Here is a 19123-nt window from a genome sequence, read left to right on the forward strand (position 1 = left end):
ATTAATCATAAATACACAGGAAAATAAGTTCATTCCTATTCAGTGAATACTTTGAAAATACATATATCATTTTCATACTACATCAAGATGGTTTTCATAATTATTGGCTATTCTGATTTATCTTTCCATCATCTATATTGATAAATAATGAAAACGTTTACCAAATCTCATTAAGCTACTTTTACCACTTTTATTCTCACCTTAAGTAACATCACATAAAATGAGTATTTATACTTAAAAAATAAAATAAAAAGAGGATTGTATAGAAAACCAATAAATTCCTAGTATGCATACCTTACTTTGCCTTTTCATTATATAATGAAGTTGTCTTGTAACTTTCAAAATTCTTCCTTTGGAAAAAGAAAAGAAAAAAAGAACAATACCTTTTTTGAGGGCAAGTTTTATATTCAATCAATACAAATTCCCTCATTACTTGGGTTTGACCATGTATGTCTCATGTTCATCTTTGCAACTTTGAGTTAGCCTTCATGTTGTCTTCTCATTTTTGCCAGGTGCTGTGCATCAGGCTTTCCAATCTATCCCTGTGGATTCATGGCTGTTCATTATATTGATCAGAATTCTTGTCTTTCAAAATTGCTTTGTTATTGTATACATTGTTCTCTGGTTCTTCATCTAAAAGTATCCACTTCACCTGTATCTAACCTTTTTGTTATAGTCTAGGGTGTATTTTATTTCCTCCTTCTGATACTACCTATTTTTTCATGGATGTTTTTCTTAGAAGTGAACAAACTAATGGGCAATTAGCAGGAAAGAGAAACAAGTAAAGGTTAGCTGTGGAATTTGAAAAACGACAAAATAATTAGCCCTTTTTTTTTGACAAAGCAATTTTACATATGGATAAACTGGGATGAATGAATTCTTGTGTCATTAGTCAGTAATAAAACTATCAGAACCTCAAACAAATACTGATTTTCCTTTTCTCTGCAGCAGAACCTGTTTTATGTCTTTAAGAAAAAGTATAAAAGATGTTTCTGTGTCCTCCCTTAGAAGAGTATTATTGCACTCAAGCCAAGCACATCTAGTCTCCTTGTTTCTACTGATATCTGAAGTTTTCTGACCTAATCTGCTTATTAGCTCAAGTGTAGATGTGTTATTTTATCTCAGTTTTTAAACTTTTGTACTTAGATTAAACTAACATTTATGAAGCATCTTTTACATGAAAGTTCTTGTAGAAGGTGTTATAGCTGGGATATATACCACGTCTACAAGTTCATTTATTGTAGAATGACATGAGAAGGGAAAGACAACTAACAATTCTCGGAATAAGAGGGGAAGATTAGGGAGATGTAATAGGAGGACACCAGAGCTCAACTCTGAAAGAGGGTGAAGATTCCGAGATGGAGATGGGAAGTACATGAGCCATTTCAAGCCTATGCAAGGATTAAGTTCACTATTAATTTTCATTCTGTACCTACTTTTCTCTAAATATTCTGCATGCACCTAGAAATGTAGATTTGTTTTAAATAAACCAGTATTTGTAGTTATTAGAATGTTTACATTATAGAAAATAGAATTTTACCTCTAGTAAGTAACTTAGAGATCATCCAGTCTAGAAGTTAACTGAAATGCATGGGGTCATTCACCTCTAGAACAGAAATCTTTTAAAAAAGTTTTTTGTTTTTTGCTGTTTTTTATTTTTCATATCACCCAATTTCCCTCATATCCGTCTATTTCCCATGTTAGAGAGCCATTCCTTTTGATGAAGGCTTAAAAAAATAAGAAAAAAGAAGAGAAAAAAATCATGCAAATCTTTTGTTTTCTATTGTAACATGCTTAAGTGCCATGTTATTTATTATAAAATTGCTAATTAGGAAACCTATAAAACAGTTTATTAATGTAAGCTACATGTATTTTAGATTCACATCAAATTTCATATAATTTAGTACGACCAAGTGTCTATTTATATGTTAAATTAATATTATTTGATTATAAAGTTTTTAAAAAATGGTTTCACAGATCATAGAAACACATGTTGGGAGGTGCCAACCCCATCATTCATAAACCACTGGGAAATCAATTCAATTTAACTAGCATTTATTTATTAACTTCCCACTAGGCCCAACAACAGGGAATGCAAAAACAAAAAGAAAACCAATGTTGGCCCTCAAGGAACTTTTATTTTACTAGATGATGACAATTTATATTATATATAGAGGAAATAGAGAGGAAACTTGCACCCTGGGGATTGGAAAAGGCTTCACAATTGAGTCTTGAAGGAAGCTAAGAATTTTTTAAGACTGTGGTGAGGAGGGTGGGCATTCTGGGCATGGACACAGCAGAGGGAATATTGTTTGAAGACCACCTAAGTGAGCCTTTTTGGCCTACCATATAGAATGAATGAAACAAAACAATGTGAACAAAGTCTGGAAAGGTGGACTGGAGCCAGACTGTGAAGAGCTTTAAATTTCAATTTTAATGAAAAGCCCTCTCAAAGATAAAATGTCTCTTCTCATTCATTGATGTGAATCTCTTAAAAATGCAGGACTTCCTTTTAAAAGTCCTTAATGTAAAGTTAGGTTTAATAACACTTCCATTTACATCTACTTTTACTGGCTTTTAAAATACCATTAAACCATGTGTAAACAGCCTGAACACTTGGGGGGGAAATATATATATATATATATATACATATATAAATATATATATATATAATAAACACACTGGAATAAAAAAATATATATATAATTTTGTGTACATATCTATATTTATCTTTATATACATATCTATATATGTAATAGTTATGCTACATCATTAAATTGGGAATACATTTTTTTAAATGAACTTGAGATTTCTGTTGTAAGGAAGCTTAATTTTTCATATACATGAATCGCACATGTGGTCACTTACATGGTATTAGTTGAGAAATATTGTGAAATACTAACCATCAAAGAGATAAACAAGAGAAAATGTCATTTAGATGATGCAATATTTAATACTCCATTAAGTAAACATTTGAGTGTTTTTGACTATCCAAGTATATTCTTTTTTGAACTGCACTCACAAATCCAAACAAGAAGGATTTCCTAATAAGTTATTATCCTTTGTTAATACTCAATTTGAGTCAGCCTTCCTCTTCAGTGACGGGAGGGAGAGAAAGGAGCTATCTAGAAACATAAACCCATTGGCTCTCCCTTAGAGTCCATGCCTCATTGTGCATCTGCTGTCCGCCACTTCTTTACCAATAAATTTAGTAAGTTCTCTGAAGTTAGAATTTATCTCTACATTGATCTCAGGTTCTGAATTATTTCAGTATTATTTTGCTTTCTTGTTTTATGGTTTAAATTGTTCTACTGAATCTTCATATACTTCATTGATTCATTAAATTCTGACTGAGCATTTCTAAATGCTTCATACTTCAGTTGTATAACCATTTTTCAAGTGACAGGTACTCACTTTCCTTCTAGCACTTTACTCTTACAAAAAAGTGCTGCTTTAATTATTTTTGTAATCATGAATCTTTCTCTTCCTCAAGGACCTCTTTGGAATATACTGATGTCAGCAATGATATCTGCCATTGTGTAAAAAGCATATTATGTGCTAAATTACAATTACACATTTAATATCTCCAGCAAGTATAGACTCAGTGTTTTTCTCCATTAATTTTTAAAAAAATCCTTACTTTCTGGCTTAGAGTCAATGCTAAGTATTGTTTCCTAGGCAGGAGACTCTTAAGAGCTAGGGGACTGGGGTTAAGTGATTTGCCTAGGGTCACTCAGCTAGGAAATATTTGAGGTTGTGTTTTATTCTAGGACGTCCAGTTTCTAGGCCTGGTTCTCTTTTCCCTGAACCTCCTAGCTTCCTTTTCTTCATCAATTATTTACTGTATTCCTACAACATACCTAGTACTGTGATAGACATCAGTGGGGTAAAATAGTTTTGTTCATGCAGAATTAAAAGATCTAAACTAAAAAAAAAGAAGCAAAATACAGATGTGATATTAATTCTTATCCAATTAGCAATATCAAATTCTTATATGATGTAGACAGACTACTAATACTTTAGTTTTTTTTTTTACTTTATGCAACCAGTTGGTATCCACCTTGGTCATGTTCTTTGGTCCCGTCTCCATAGTGAATCTGGGCAGAGTGGCTGAGTATTCTTGTCTTTTTTGCTAATTTTGCTTTTTTGTTGCTGTTTGGGAGGCAACAGGATGGAGAAATTTTTCCCTACCATGTTGTTTCTGTCTGGGTGATTCAACAATTTTTGATTAACCAAGGTAGAATTGAGTAATGGTTGGCATTTTGATATTTAGCATTATTTCCTTTTGAAAGATATTTTGGTCATACCCTGTGTCATAAAGTTGATGATGTCCAAGAAGTGTCTAGTTAAGTTCAAACAACATCAGTAGTGAATGGGGGTGGGGGTAATATTATGTAGACGGAATCTGTTGATGTATTAATAAATGTGCAAGAGATATTATAGTGAAAATGGCATGATGTAGAAAAGCCTGCCTGGGACTGAGGAAGACCTAAGTTAAAGTTCTGCCTCTCATAACTAGTTAACTGAAATCACAAGCAAAGTATTTAATCTCTCAATACCCCAAATAAATTTGCATTCGTGGAAACATCAATATGTTGTAGAGTGTTTCTAAAAGGCTTGTTCCTTATATAGTATCACAGGTCCTCAAATGACTGTGTCATTTCTCTAATCAGGAGGAATTTAGAACACTTTTTCATGTGCTTAGTTTTGATTTCATCATGTGAAAACTACCTATTAATGTCCCTTGGCCATTTGTCGATTGGGGAACAACTTGCTTTGTTGTAAATTTGAATTAGTTTCTTATATGTTTGGGAAATTAAACCTGTTCAATTACTTGATCTCTGGTCTACACCTCGAAATAAGACACAAACTAATAATATATAAACTGGGCAATGTACAAGAAATATTCTGTTCTTTCTCTAACTACTTACTGCAGCAAACTTCCTATTTTTTGTCTTGAAGGTCTCTTAAAGACATTTCCATTTGGAACAAGTCCTTATTGAGGACTAAACTTTTCTATTAATGTAATTGGGCACAACTGTACTGCTAATGGTGGTGGGGGGAGAAGCTTTCTCTTAGATGGGTATAAAACAAACAGGGTTTTTAAGGGTGTTTTTATTGGATAGCTGTCTGTCTCCTATTGTAGCATTCATGATAAGCATTTGCAAAAAGAACTACCACCTGCCAAATTGTTTTGATCTAGCTTGAGACCAACATTTCATACCCTATATAGTTCCAAAAGGATATATGACCTAAAAACTAAAGGTCACATCATCAATTTAGGGAAACATTAAAAAGAATACCAATCACATCTTTAGTTAGAAGAAAGTTGATGACCCAAAAAGGGATGTAAAGGATAATCAATGATAAAATGGATAATTTTGATGACTTACAATTATACTGTTTTTCACAGATTTTAAACAAACTTAAAATTAAAAAAAAAATACTCCTTGATAGCCCCCACAACAATATAGTTATTAACATCAAGTGAGGCATAAAAAAGAGATTGCCAAAAAGAATTTGTAGCTGTCATTATGTTGCTCTTCAAGGCTCAAAGAAGAATTTCTTGTGAATGGTGAAATTCTCTTAAGTTCTCTTATTTATGAATGATAATGTGTTGCTTGTAGTAAGCCTTAGAATATTGAAGAACTTAATAATGAGAATGGCCCACAACAGAATTTGGCTTAGTTTTAAACTTAGAGGAAAAAAAACAGATGAAGAATGCATATTGTGTAGCTTTTCATGAATTTAGGTAGACAATGTACTAGTTTATTAGTGCATGTATCTTTGACATATACTGTCCATGTATGGTAAAATTCAGTGTAACTGAATTCGATTAAGATTGCACTATGCAGACTGGTTTGTATTTGAGTTACACTTTTATTTAATTGTTGCAATTAAAATTCCTGCAACTAAACTTTTTTCTACATCAGTTACAGTGGAGCCAACCTCCCTGTATGGCCCCTAACATCAAAGCTCACACTGTGAAATTGGAGGAATTTGAAGGAGTACAGACCAGCCACGTTCATTCCTTTATTCTTTCCCAGACTCCAGGCTTTCTTCTTTTTTGGACACTCTCAAGATTTCTCCCCCCAAAAAAGGACTATATTTTTGAATAATCAGTGTTTTGTTCGTTCTCTACAGATTTGAGTCTTAGAATATTAGATTATTTGAAAAATTAACATTGTCGATCACCAAAAGGGCAATGTTGACACTGAATATTATGAACGAGTTATATATGAACATATTACTGTTTATAGTAAGTGATATGGTATAAAGAATGTCATTGATGAGACGTGACTGAAAAAAGAGGTGCTCTAATTATATAGTAAAAGAGCAAATAATAATGAACAATTCACATAATTCATGTAATATTAACAAGTGTCTATAGTGTTCTTTTATTCATGTTGCTGGAGACAATATGGCCTCTTACATAGATGCCCATTATTCTTTTATTTCCTACCAATTGAGAAATCTGTTAGTGGGACTCTCCCATTCAACTATGAGCTCCTCAAAAGCAGGGACTCTCTTTTGCTTTTCTTTGTGTCTCCAGAACCTGGCACATAATAGTCACTCAATAAATCCTTATTGTCTGGCCAACCCAGTGATGCTCCTCTGCTATAGCACCTCACTTTTGTTATTTATGTGTAAGCTTGCCTTCAGATAGGTATTTTGAGTGAGTTTCTTATAGATCTTTTATTACTGTTAACACGCACACATATAATAAAAGCCTAATATAACTATTAAATACATTTTAGAGCAGTACATCAAGTAGTTCTTATTCCTCCACACTGTGTTTTTTAATTGATTTTAGATTATTAGCTTCTTTTTTATGTTTAATTCTCTCTTAGTTAATCCTATAAAAATGTTTATATATGGTCTTTATGAAAATTTTGAAAGATGTTCTCTGCTGCCCCATGTGAAACTATAATAAATTTAATTAGGAAACAGGGATAAAAACTTCATATTAAAGTATATTCATATTTTGCATTATGATTTATTAACATTAGTCGTGTTTTGATAAGAGAATGTCACAAAATAAAAGTTGAGTGTGAGATTTACTATTATGATTTCTAATTATAACTATATAAATGTAGTTCCATTAATGGAACTGTGCAGATGTGTATTCAAAAATGAGATAAAAGAAGTATATTCATTGATGAAATTAGATGATGAAACATATGAATGAAGATATTAGAGCATGATTTGGGAAGAAGTCATTCACCGTATTCTTAGATGACTTCAAACATAATAATATTGACAAAGAAAAATAGAAAAAATAAACTACAGTGTTATCTAAAATGAAGGATTCTTCTTGTGAAGTAGTTAAGACATTGCTCTAAACCCTCTTTAATCTTGAAAGATGAAAGGGCAAATTTTAATCTAGAACATTGTAGGCTACTATGGAAGCAATGATTTGACATATGGTAGTAATCCATTAAACATAAAGTTGTAATCAAGCAGAGAATAACCAGAGCAGATCCTGCAAAGCAGAGATCCTGCCAAACCAATGTGCTTCCCCTTAGACACAGGAAAGAAGCAAAGTATGGTGTTTATGAATTATCATAATGTTAAGATTTTTTAAAGAGTATGCCATGTAAAATTTTGTCTTATTATTGCTTATTGAATTTTCAAATAAATTTTGCTTTTTATACTTCTATTTAAAAAAGAGGATGTTAAAATTTCTCTCTAAAGGCGTAAGTGCACATCCCTGCTGATTATGTTCTTAAAAGTATCTAATGTTTAGTTGGCCCCCCAGAAGGTCAATGGAGTATAAGCCTTTTAATATTAGTATAGATAAGTACAGAAGAGATTTTGATTTTAAATACTTAAATGGTAAACACTGTTCAAATAGTGGCTATCAAAAAAAACAATGTCATGAAATTCAATGAAGAATTTTACATTCTATTTTGAAATATGACTATTAAAAACCATTTTTCTTTTGCCTAGAGAACTCTCGATTTCAGCTGACTTTTCTACATCATCTCTACATAGGAAAGAGATAAACAGAACCTCAGTTGATTTCATTCTATGAAACTGGTATTATAGCAAAAATAGTATGCAGAAAGATTAATAGAAAAGTATTTGGTTCTGCTCTGTGACAAGTGAAATTAATGTTTGCCATTGAAAAGTAATTACACATTTGGCTTGGAATCAATCTATATGAACACAGAAAAAATGAAATTTAAGCAGAACTAGAACCTTGTAAAACATTCCTTTTCCACAGTCTGCTCTAATGAAAGTAGCTGTCAAACCAGTAGAAAGGGCTAAGAGGCAAATCTTCACAAAATAAATTATTTTAATTACATTTTTCTCATAGTATGATAGTAAAATACTTGTTTCTATAATGTCATATATTCAATATTATTTTTGTTTCATAGCCATTGTTTTTCCTCAAATCACGATAGAAACAGACATTCAGAATATCTCTAAGTAGTTTACTGAGTATCAATTAGTAATAGGTAGAGCTGTCAAATTAGAAAGCAGAAATTATGAAAAATGCATATTTTTCCTGATTTATCTTTTCTCTATGAATATGCATTCAATCTTATAATTTTAGCTATACACTATTTAACCTATTCAACATTGATGACCTTTGGAATACCTTCTTATTTTCAGTCTATCCATCTCCTAAATTCTGATAACCTCTATTTCCAATCCTCCTGAGCCACTAACCAGTGGTTGAGGTAGAACTCATATGTCATTATTACCTCCAACTTTTATCTCCATGATCATACCCTAATATTCCCCTTTCAGAAAACTATTTCTGGTCTGCTGCTACCTCTGTCACCCTTCCTACATTTTTTTCTGTATTTTCTCTTCTAATGACTTCAGTCCATCTTTATAGTAATGAGCTTCTGTTTATGATTGTTATATCCTATAGTGTGCTGGTGAATGTTTAATAACCAGCTTGCTGAAAATAAAAAGTATATACCATTTAAGTTTAAACTGCATTGTTAACATTTTCAATCACTTTTTAAAATCTAAGCAATTCCAAAAATAATGTATATTAAATCTTTATTTGTAGCATTTCCTGATTTCCAGAATATAAAAGCTCAAATTGAAATTTTAACAATCAGTTCTATTTCAAGCTAGCTCCACTATGTCTATAGTTATATATATCAATATGTATCATATTTTAAAATATTTGTTAACTTATTAATAATATATAACAAATCCATTAAATGTTAGCACAAGTGTCATAAAAAATGCTATTTTCAAAAAACAATTAGTGAGAAGTGGGGCATCTTTTACATATTTTTCCGTTGTTAGATTTCCAGAGGTCTGTGAACTTGGATTGGAAAATAATCATATCTGTATTAACTTAAAATTGAAATTAGGCATCTCTTCTCATTTTGAATTTAGGCAACAAAACAAAGTATTACTTCACCCCACCAAATTGCCAGCAGGTTTGATGACATTTTTGTGTTTTAAAGTTATTCTTATGGATCAGTTCAGGAATAGCCTGTCCTTTACCATAAGCCTTGGTTCCCTTTCCCACTTTTTCTTCTATACTATTCATGGTCTACCATTAATTTTTCAAGAGGAGTCCAAGACATAGCTAGGAATCAAGGAAAAATTGTCATCAATCTCTACCATACAACATCCCAAGCCATTTAATGCTTTTGGAGAAAGCCATCAGTGTAAGGTAATTGACTCAACTTCAATTCATGTTATTTGGCCAGAAGTGCTATATGGTTCCCCTTTTATCCATTAGTGATGGACTAAATATATTTCCTACAGAAGCTATAATGGATCTTTTCTTTTTTCCTCAAGATTCCATTCAGCAGATGACTTTGCCTCCTACTTACTTGACTTAGAAAATTGAGAGCTTTATTAGTTCTTTAATTTTTCCTATTCCTTGTTTTGAAATTCCTACATAAAATAACTTTATAAATTTCATGTCTAAAGGGAACTTAGGATCCCACACTTCATAAATGTGGCAATGAAGTTCAGAGAAATGACAAAACTTGCCCAAAGCCACACATACTAAGGAGACCAAGGAGTCAAAATCAAGGCTTTGATTCCAGATGTAGTGTATTTTCATTGCCCACCTTCACTCATCTCCTCATTTGTTCCAGTTTCATAGGACAGAAATAGTCCTTATATTCAAGGCTAAATGTTATTATTAATGCTCTCCTTCTTTTGGTAGTTTGCTGGTTAGTCATTATCCCATCCTATCTTCATTCTCTCCCTGTATACTGGCTCTTTTCCTGTAGGCTATAGACATTCTCAGATTTACCCATCCTTAAAAAGCATTAATTTGATCCTGCTTTTTCCTTAAATTATTTAATATCTCCTTCCTCTTCATGCTAGACAACTAAAATGAGTTATTGCTTTCATCCCTATGTCCTTACTTCTTAAACCCTCCACTCTTGCATCCCCTGGACAAAAGTGTTTTCTCAAATATTACCAGTATTCTCTTTGAGATAAAAAAAAAGGTTGCATTGATTCATTTGTTTTTACTTCTCAATATCCACAATCATATTTCAGCCTCAGAACTGAACCCTTCTCTGTAACATAGAAAAACTATAATAACACCTAGACCACAACTGACAGGTATACCACATTTTGACTTCATAATTTCCACCATCTCTCCCTAGATTAGAGATATGTTTTGTTAGGGTTTTCAGTTCATCAGAACCTAACTTTCTTTTATTTACATTATTTTTAAAACATTACCATCTATATTAGAATTAATATGATATATTGGTTCTAAGACAGAAGAGTGATAATGGTTAGGAAATGGGGGTTAAATGATATGTCCCAGGCCATATAGCTAGGAAGTATGAGGCCAGATTTGAACGTTGAGCCCCCCATCTCCAGGCTAGTTCTTTTTCCATTGAGACATCAGCTGTCTTTTCATTTATGTTTTTGTAATAATTAATTGACCTTTTTAACCTTTTTTTTTTTGACATTTTATATCATGGAGGACCATTTCCCCCTTCATTCCTTCCTAAGTCTCAGATTATTCTTCAGATCATACCTATAGTACATAGCTAAAAATTCAGTTAAAATGAGATAATATAATCAAGGCAATTTATAATTTTCAAGCATTATGAATGTTTGTGGTTGGAATCATTATTATATTATTTTTCTGCCTTTTCCCTTGACTTTGTCAACACTGCCATCTACTTTTCCTAACTGGCTTAATTGCTCTTTTTGTGTCCTTTACTCTTTCGTTATCTATCACCCACATCCTAATGATGTGTGACTTTATCTGTTTCCCTCTCCAAATCCTCCCCCATCCCTGAAGCTCCATCCTGGGCCTTCTTTATTCTTCTCCTCTTTTCTTCTCTTGTTAATCTTAAGTATTCCCAGACATTGGATTAACACCTCTATCCAGGCAGCTACCCAGATCTTTATAAGTAACCTTCAGCTTCCTTAAACTCTGCTCCCACATCATTGCATCTTCACTCTGTTTAGCATTTCCAAATCTGAATTCATCCTCTTCCCCATCACTGTCCTTCTAAACGTTCCTTGTTTTTGGTTGCCGACATCATCTCCACAGTCAGCCTAGGTTTAACACCTCACACCGGTCTTGGCTTCTTTCCCTTCCTTACCTCATCCACAACCTCTGGGCAACATCTCTTACAGCTGCCCCCTATTGTCCACCCACTCTAGCCATTACACTATCTGGCCTGTAATGTCTTCATAATTGGCTCCCCTGCCTCTAATTTCACTCCTCCCTCCTTCTTCCTTCACATAGCTATCCAAATAATCTTTCTGAGGCACAGAATGGGCCATTTCTTCCCGCTGTTCAAAAACCTTCTGCAGTCACCTATTGTCTCTAGGATAAAATACAGACTCCTTAGCCTGATATTTGAAGCTTATAATACAGCTCTGGTGTACCTGCCTAGGCTTCCTAGACATTGCTCTCTACTCTGAACACTCCCACCATTCCTAGTTGTTTTGTGAACTTCTCATTCTCTCTCCTTCTTCCTCTGTGCATTTAAACAAGACTCTTCTTCAAGCCTTGAATAGACACTTTCCTCATCTCCTTTTCTGCCAGGCAAAACTCACTTTCTCTCTTAAAAGATCAGATTTACATGCCGCCCCTCCCTCCAGCTGAAAGCGGGTCTCCCTTGATCAGTATTTCTCAAAATACTCCCCTCACCCCACTCACTCCCTCTTTCTGTAGATATGACATTCTCTTTTAGTAAAGCCTAAGTCCCTTGAGAGCAGGGGCTATTTCATTTCTGTCTTTATATCTGTACTGCTAGCACAGTCCTTTACACATGTAATAGATGCTCTATCAGTGTTTGTTGTTGTAGATGGAATTGACTTAAATTTGTTTCAGGTTCCTCCTAATTTACATTATAGGATTTTGTCAATTAAGATACTTATTTTTTCCTTTACAGCAGTCACTGTCCTCCTTTGTAGCAAATTCACCCTGATTTTCCAGAGTCTATAAGCTACTGAAAATTTTTGATTTGTTTGTAAAAGCCATTAAGGCATCTAAAAATGATGTACTTTGTATCTTCCCAGGGCTCATTTGGAGGCCAGTGCTGAGAAGTGGAATAGGTTGCTGACATCTTTAGAAGAGCTGATCAAATGGCTGAATATGAAAGATGATGAGCTGAAAAAACAAATGCCCATTGGAGGGGATGTACCTGCCTTACAGCTCCAGTATGATCATTGTAAAGTAAGTCTGCTGCAATCTATTGGAAATCTTTCTGCCGTAATATAAATTACTAATATAGTATTTGTCTTTAGTTGTTTGAAGTTGGAGGAAAAAGTCTAGACCCAAATATGAAATTCTAAATACATTTTTAAGCATAGTTCAACACCACATGTATTGTTCCCTCCTAGGCCCCATAAAGTTAATTATTGTTCTATTCATAATCCTGAAATATTTCTAGAATTTTTAATATTTAACTATTTTTAAATCTTTTGAAATGGCTGGATAATGGGTTGAAAAACTTTAAAAATACAAAATGTCTGTGATAAGAAAAAATGGTGTCAGTTTTAAAGCTTAGTCTAAAATAAATGTGAGGCAACCAGTCACTGTGTGGAAAATAGGCCCGGTTTAAATCTTAGAGAACATGAAAATAGAAGAAACCTGCAGACCTTTCTATCTATACCCTTATTTTAAAAAAAATTGTTTCATTATCCTTTCATTGTCAAAACCCTCTAACCCTCCTCTCTGCTCCCAAGGCTCCCCCCTCACTAAACCTTGTGATAAACCAATAAGTACTTATATTCTCTGAATACATAGCCCCAAACTGTCAGGTATATTATCAATAGTGTTGAAATTTATCATTTGTTTAGATAGTTAAGTTATTCACCATACCTGTTTCTAAATCATTTAACCGTCCACTCTCCCACCAAGGTTCTTAGTCATTTTATTTTAAATATCAATTTTTTTTTCTTGTCTTAGTCACAGAATTCCTATAGCAAGTAGAAGAGGAAAGAAAGAGTTGTTGGGTAGAGGAAGAAGGAAAGGATACCAGGATCGTTTTTTTCCTCTAACCCAGGGACTTAAGAGAAAGGATTATGCAGATTTATCCTTTGCTAAACCTACATGTTGCTTTCCCATTTAACTTAATCATGAAATCTAAAAGGACAGAGTGGACTAAAAGCTTGGAAACACAATCTGTTATTATCTTCCTTTTACAAATGACAAAACAGATAGTTAAGGTTAAGTGACTTACCTAGAATCACACTGTTGTTATATGTCTAGCTGTGACTGAATGCAGGTTTTCTGAGTCCAGGTTCAGTGCTGTTAGTCTGATGCTACACCTTATAATAGTCTGTCCTAGTCCCGGATGCTTGTGTTTCTGATGAAAGGTTGATGCGTTTCTGCAAAATTGAATTCAGGATTGTATGTGAAAAGCTTTGTGAATTGACTATATGGCCACAGGGTACCATCAACTGGAAAATCATAGATTCAGACTTTCAGAGAAAAGGAAGAAAGGAAGTAGGGATGTTTTAAAACCCTTATTTTCTTGGAATCAATCTTAAGTAAGATCTTGGAATCAATATTAAGTATTGGTAAGGGCTAGGGACTTGGGGGCTAAGTGATTTGCTCATGGTCAGCCAGTAAGTGTCTGAGGCTGGATTTGAACTCACAAAAGCAAGTCTTTCTGATTCCAAGCCCAGCGTTCTGTCCACTGCATCATCTAGTTGCCTTGTTTGAAGAACAAAAACACATTACCTTATTTACCTTTTTCATTCTGGCCCTGGCTCTCCTTGAGAAACTTTTTATTCCTCCCTTCTGGAAGATGCAGAGAAAGATCTTGTCTGATGCATCTTGGGAGTGGTTTAGAGTGCTTTCTGTTCTTAAAATCCTACCAAGCCCCCTTTTCTCCTTCCTTTCTGGACTTTTAATTAGAAACACCCTATTATAACACTTACCTCCATTTTAGTTTAAAAATAATACATTTGTCCTTGGTGCCTTTACTTTTTGAGGGGGAGTGGGTAGAATTTATATCAGACTAAAAGTTAACTAAATCATGATAGCTTGGAGTTCCCCATTAGGAAAAGTACTTATATTGACATCGAGGTTTGGTTCTTTGTTCTTATTTAAATTTTGTATGATTCTAGCTAACCTATGATCTCAAATTATGGGCAAAATTAAGATTTGAGAAACACTTAAGTAGAAAGGAGCTAGCAGAAAATATTTTGTTTCCTTTTACTGGACAGGCAGAGATGAGGGAAATTAAGGAAAAGATAGACTTTGAATTTTCCCTTAGTCCTAGAAGTAATAATAATAACCAGCTACTTCTATACAAGCCCATCTTGATAGCTCCCTTCTCTGTCTCAGTTTTTCAGTCTCCAAACTTCAGTTACTCCTTTTAATTGCTCTTTTAGCTTCTTTTCCTACAATGGATTAGGCCAATAGACAATAAATATTTATTAAGTACCAACTGTGTACCCTGCATATTAATGCTTAAAAATCTCTTCTTACAACATTTTAAAGTAATAACATTCCCCTGCCTGTGTCTCAGAGATCATAAAAAAGGAAAAAGGACATCCCTGCCTGTACAAAAATATTCATAGCAGCTCTTTTTGTGGTGGCAAAGAATTGGAAACTGAAGGGATGTCTATCAACTGGGGAATGGCTGAACAAATTTTGGGATATGTTGACAATGGAATACTATTGTGCTGTAAGAAACTGAATAGGAAGACTTCAGAAAAAGCTGGAAAGATCTACATGAACTGATGGAGGGCAAAATAAGCTGAACCAAGAAAACATTGTATCTGTAGCAGCAAATATTGTTTAATGGTCATCTATGAAACACTTAACTATTCTCATCTGATTCAGGACAATTCTGAAGGATTTATGGCAAAGAATGCTATCCATCTCCAAAGAAAAAACTGTTGGGGATAGACTGCAAATGAAAGTAAACTATTTATGGTTTTATCTTGAGGCTTGATTTTATATGAGTATTCTCTTACAACAGTGACCAATATGGAAATATGTTTTGCATGATAATACTTGTATAACCCAGATCAAATTGCTTATCATCTCCTGGGTTGGGAAGGGAAGGAGACAATTTAGGTATTATAATTTAAGAAAATATATATTTAAAGTATATAATTTGGAAAATAAAATATCTTTGAATATAATACATAAGAAGCATAATTTAGTGGAAAAATTATGCTTTCAAACAACCTCAGTTCTAGTCTTAGCACTGCTGTCTTAATATTAATTAACAAATATTTAATAATAACCTGCTAGGTGCTAGGCACTGTCTTAGGCTTCCAATTATTCCAGGACCCCATCTTCTATTAAATTTTCTTGAATTCTGCACAAAATTGATCTTATTGTTTTTAGTTCTGTCTTCCCTTTCCTTCTGATATAAAATCTCCCCCCCCCTTTTTTTTTCTTCGTAGAAGGAACCCGTTTCTGGAATATAATGCTTTAAAATAGATTAAAACTATATGCAAATGTATTTACTGTATCATGATTTTTCCCTATGATTGTTTTGAAGCTTAGAGATCTGTTTCCTGATAAAATCCCTACCCCCCCAAAGAAATTCTTTGGGCAATATTTTCCCCCTCTCTCTAGTATATTCTAAGTCTTCAGGTCTTTTGATATAAAATAATTCCTTTTTATCATTTGTAAATACCAGTCTTCTGAGAACTAACTGTAGAAAGCCAATCAAAGCTAGTCCTTCCCTTGCCTAAGGCATATTCTAAAAATCTAACCTGAAATAGTATATCTCACATTCTGTGGTGAAATGACTATTAATTTTTGAACCTTATTTTCTCAAATCCCTTTAACAGTTTCTGTTTGCTGATATATTATCTTTTGTTACTCTTTGTGCTACTGCATTGTACTTTCATTCTAGAATGATGCTTGTTGAACTTAGTAAATAGACTTTAAAATTAGATATATAATAAAATGATAGTGTTAAATGTTAAAAGTGTTAAGTTACAATGCTTATGTTCGCAAAATGCTGACAATGTACCCATACCTCAATAGCTTTGTATAGGAAGGAGGTTGTTTTGTTTTGATAGGTCAGAATCTTGAGTTAGTGGTTCTAAAGTGCTTCTTTGTAAGAAAACTTCTATCAGGACAGTTTTGCAATTGTTAAATGACTTAACTTAAAATTTAGGCATTGGGGAATTTCTTGACTGGCTATATACCATTTCAAATTAATGGGGAAGCTGAGGCTTAGGAAATTTCAGTGACCTACCACTACAAATAAAGAGCAATTTAAAAAGTAGACTTAAGAAATATAATAATTCTAATTCTGTTATATATTAAGAATGTTGTAAGACTGTAAATATTATTCTCGATAAAGTCCCTCTCATAACGTGATATGTTTAGATCAAAGTAGAAATGGTAATCTCTTGGGTGATAGTTTACAACTTGGGGTGCTAGGGAGTTAGGTGAAGTTATTGTTATACTATTTTCATTTGTGATGATTTATAGGGTATTATGGTGACTAGAGACTGGAAAATAGCTAATTTAATTTATAACATATCAAATGGGATAATAATTATCAATTACTTATCATGGCTCTTACACAAAGTAAATATGATATAAAATGTTAGTTTTTATCATTAGCTATTTATTATTAGCTATTCTTATTTTCAGAGGAATCAGACATAAAAGGGAAATAAGTACCAACTAAATAATTTTATTAAATTGAGTAGAAGTTTTGAGGAAGATGATTATTTAAATGTTAAACAAGTATTAAGTATTATATAAAAACACACTGGACATAATGTACTGTAACAACTTTCTAAGTTAATGAACACATTTAATATATCTGACATTAAATTCTGATTTATACAACATGACCAGGAGGTGGATTTGGCATGATTTGTCTAAAGGCCTATGTGGCATACCTGTCAGATTTGCAGATGATAAGAAATTGAAATGCATAGTTTACATGTGAAAGAAAGATCTAAGATAGTATAAGAGGATGGTCTAGTTAAGTAAAAACAGTTTCACCAAATTAAATGTAAAGTCCTCTTTTTGAATTTGAAATTTTAACTTAAGAAATGGTGAGAAAGCGGTATGGCCAGATAAGAATTGAAATGAATAGAAGATATTTGACTAAAATGTAAGTGTTTAAAAATAAGATATTATTATTATTCAGAAAAGGTTAGTTAGAGTTTGATTATATAAGACCTTTATTGCCAAAAAAGAGTTTATATAAGGTGAGCATGCTACATTAGGAATATTACTCCAGCAGTGTTGTGAAAGATGGCTCAGAGCAGATTTGGACAGAAAAATAGATAGGAAGTCACCAGAGTCATTTAAGAGAATGTGTGGGGGGTATTGTTTTAAATGAGAGGATAGTGAGATTGCAAAGAAGGAATGAATTAATCACATATTTCTGAGGAGGAAGCAATAGTTTCAGGTAACCCTTTCTTTTCTATTTCCTCCCAGTTCAGTCTTGTATTTGACAAAATTTATTAAGGGACTAATATGTGCCAGGAACTGTGCTTGCTGCTGGTGCTACAAAAGAAAAAAAATATATATTAAAAAAATCTTCAATCAAAAGGAACTTGCATTCTGTGAGGATGCACAGTTAGAGTGTGTACCAAAAGTCCTAGTGTATTTCTTAGCTTTTGATAATTAAATAAAATAATGTTCAAAATAAATCACTAAATACAAGATGTTGTTTTTTTCATGTAGTTAGGAAGACAGAGCACCTGGACTATCAAAACATGTTCTACAGTACTCCAAGTGCCAATAAAACATATTAAAGTATAATTGGGAAATATTTAACAAAATTAATAGAAATACAAGAAATTATAGATGTTCACATGGGTTTTTCAAGTTAACACACAGCCAGTGGAGATCTTCATTTATAGTTTAATGACAACTCTTTCTTAAATTTAATATCACGAGTGTAGAGGATTGACCTCTATGCCAGAGACTGGGAAAAAACTTGAGTCAGGGAGAATAAAAATAAATCATTACTATAGTCTAGGTAACCCACCAATCTGGAGCAAGGCATAGTGCTGTGAGTCATCTGCAGGTAGGATGCAAGAGATGTTATAGATTTAGAAACAACAAAATTTGATAATTGATTGACTTAATGTAAGGTGAAGCTGTGAGGAGTCAGGCCTAGAAGAATGGAAGAATTTTGGTTATAAAAAAGAGAGGTTCAGTAGAGGGTTAGATTTGAAAGTAAAGATAATGAACTTTAGATGTGTTAAAGTTGTGATATCCCTGGGACATCCAATTTGAAATGTCAGTAGGTGATGTGGGATTGGAGTACACGTAAATCTAAGGCTAGATATATCAACCTGCTAGTCATCTACAGAGATGATAAATGGGCCCCAAGAAGCTGAGTCACCAAGTGAAAGAAAACCTCTCTAGATATTGGTTTTCTATCATGGGGAACAACTAGATAACCCAGGGGATTGAGAACCAGATTGTCTTGAGTAGATTGTGATCAGTAGTTTCAAGATATGGGAAGATGATAGTTTCACTAATAGAAATAGGAAAATAAGAGAAGGAAAATTTTCAGGAGCGGATGATTGATTTATCAATTACAAAAAACCCTACTATGTGCTAGACACTGTGTTAAGTAGTAAGAGATTTTAGTGCCGTATATATCACATTTTATGTGCTGGCAATAGATATTTGAAAATATATAACTGGAGGAAATGTGTTTTGGGGACATTAGTGAACAAGTGAACATTGAAACTA

General features: G+C 33.1%; 1 protein-coding gene across 15 annotated transcripts in view; it reads left to right on the forward strand.

The window, feature by feature from the left end:
- Nucleotides 1–19123, forward strand: part of UTRN (utrophin) — a 651323-nt gene that overhangs the window by 453545 nt on the left and 178655 nt on the right. For all 15 annotated transcript variants that reach the window (XM_007484681.3, XM_056818903.1, XM_007484684.3 and 12 more), the window contains one exon: nt 12490–12646. In XM_007484681.3, the coding sequence (XP_007484743.2) occupies nt 12490–12646 (157 nt within the window). The remainder of the gene's footprint in view (nt 1–12489; nt 12647–19123) is intronic.

Source organism: Monodelphis domestica, chromosome 2, assembly GCF_027887165.1.
Source record: "Monodelphis domestica isolate mMonDom1 chromosome 2, mMonDom1.pri, whole genome shotgun sequence".
Lineage (NCBI taxonomy): Eukaryota > Metazoa > Chordata > Mammalia > Didelphimorphia > Didelphidae > Monodelphis > Monodelphis domestica.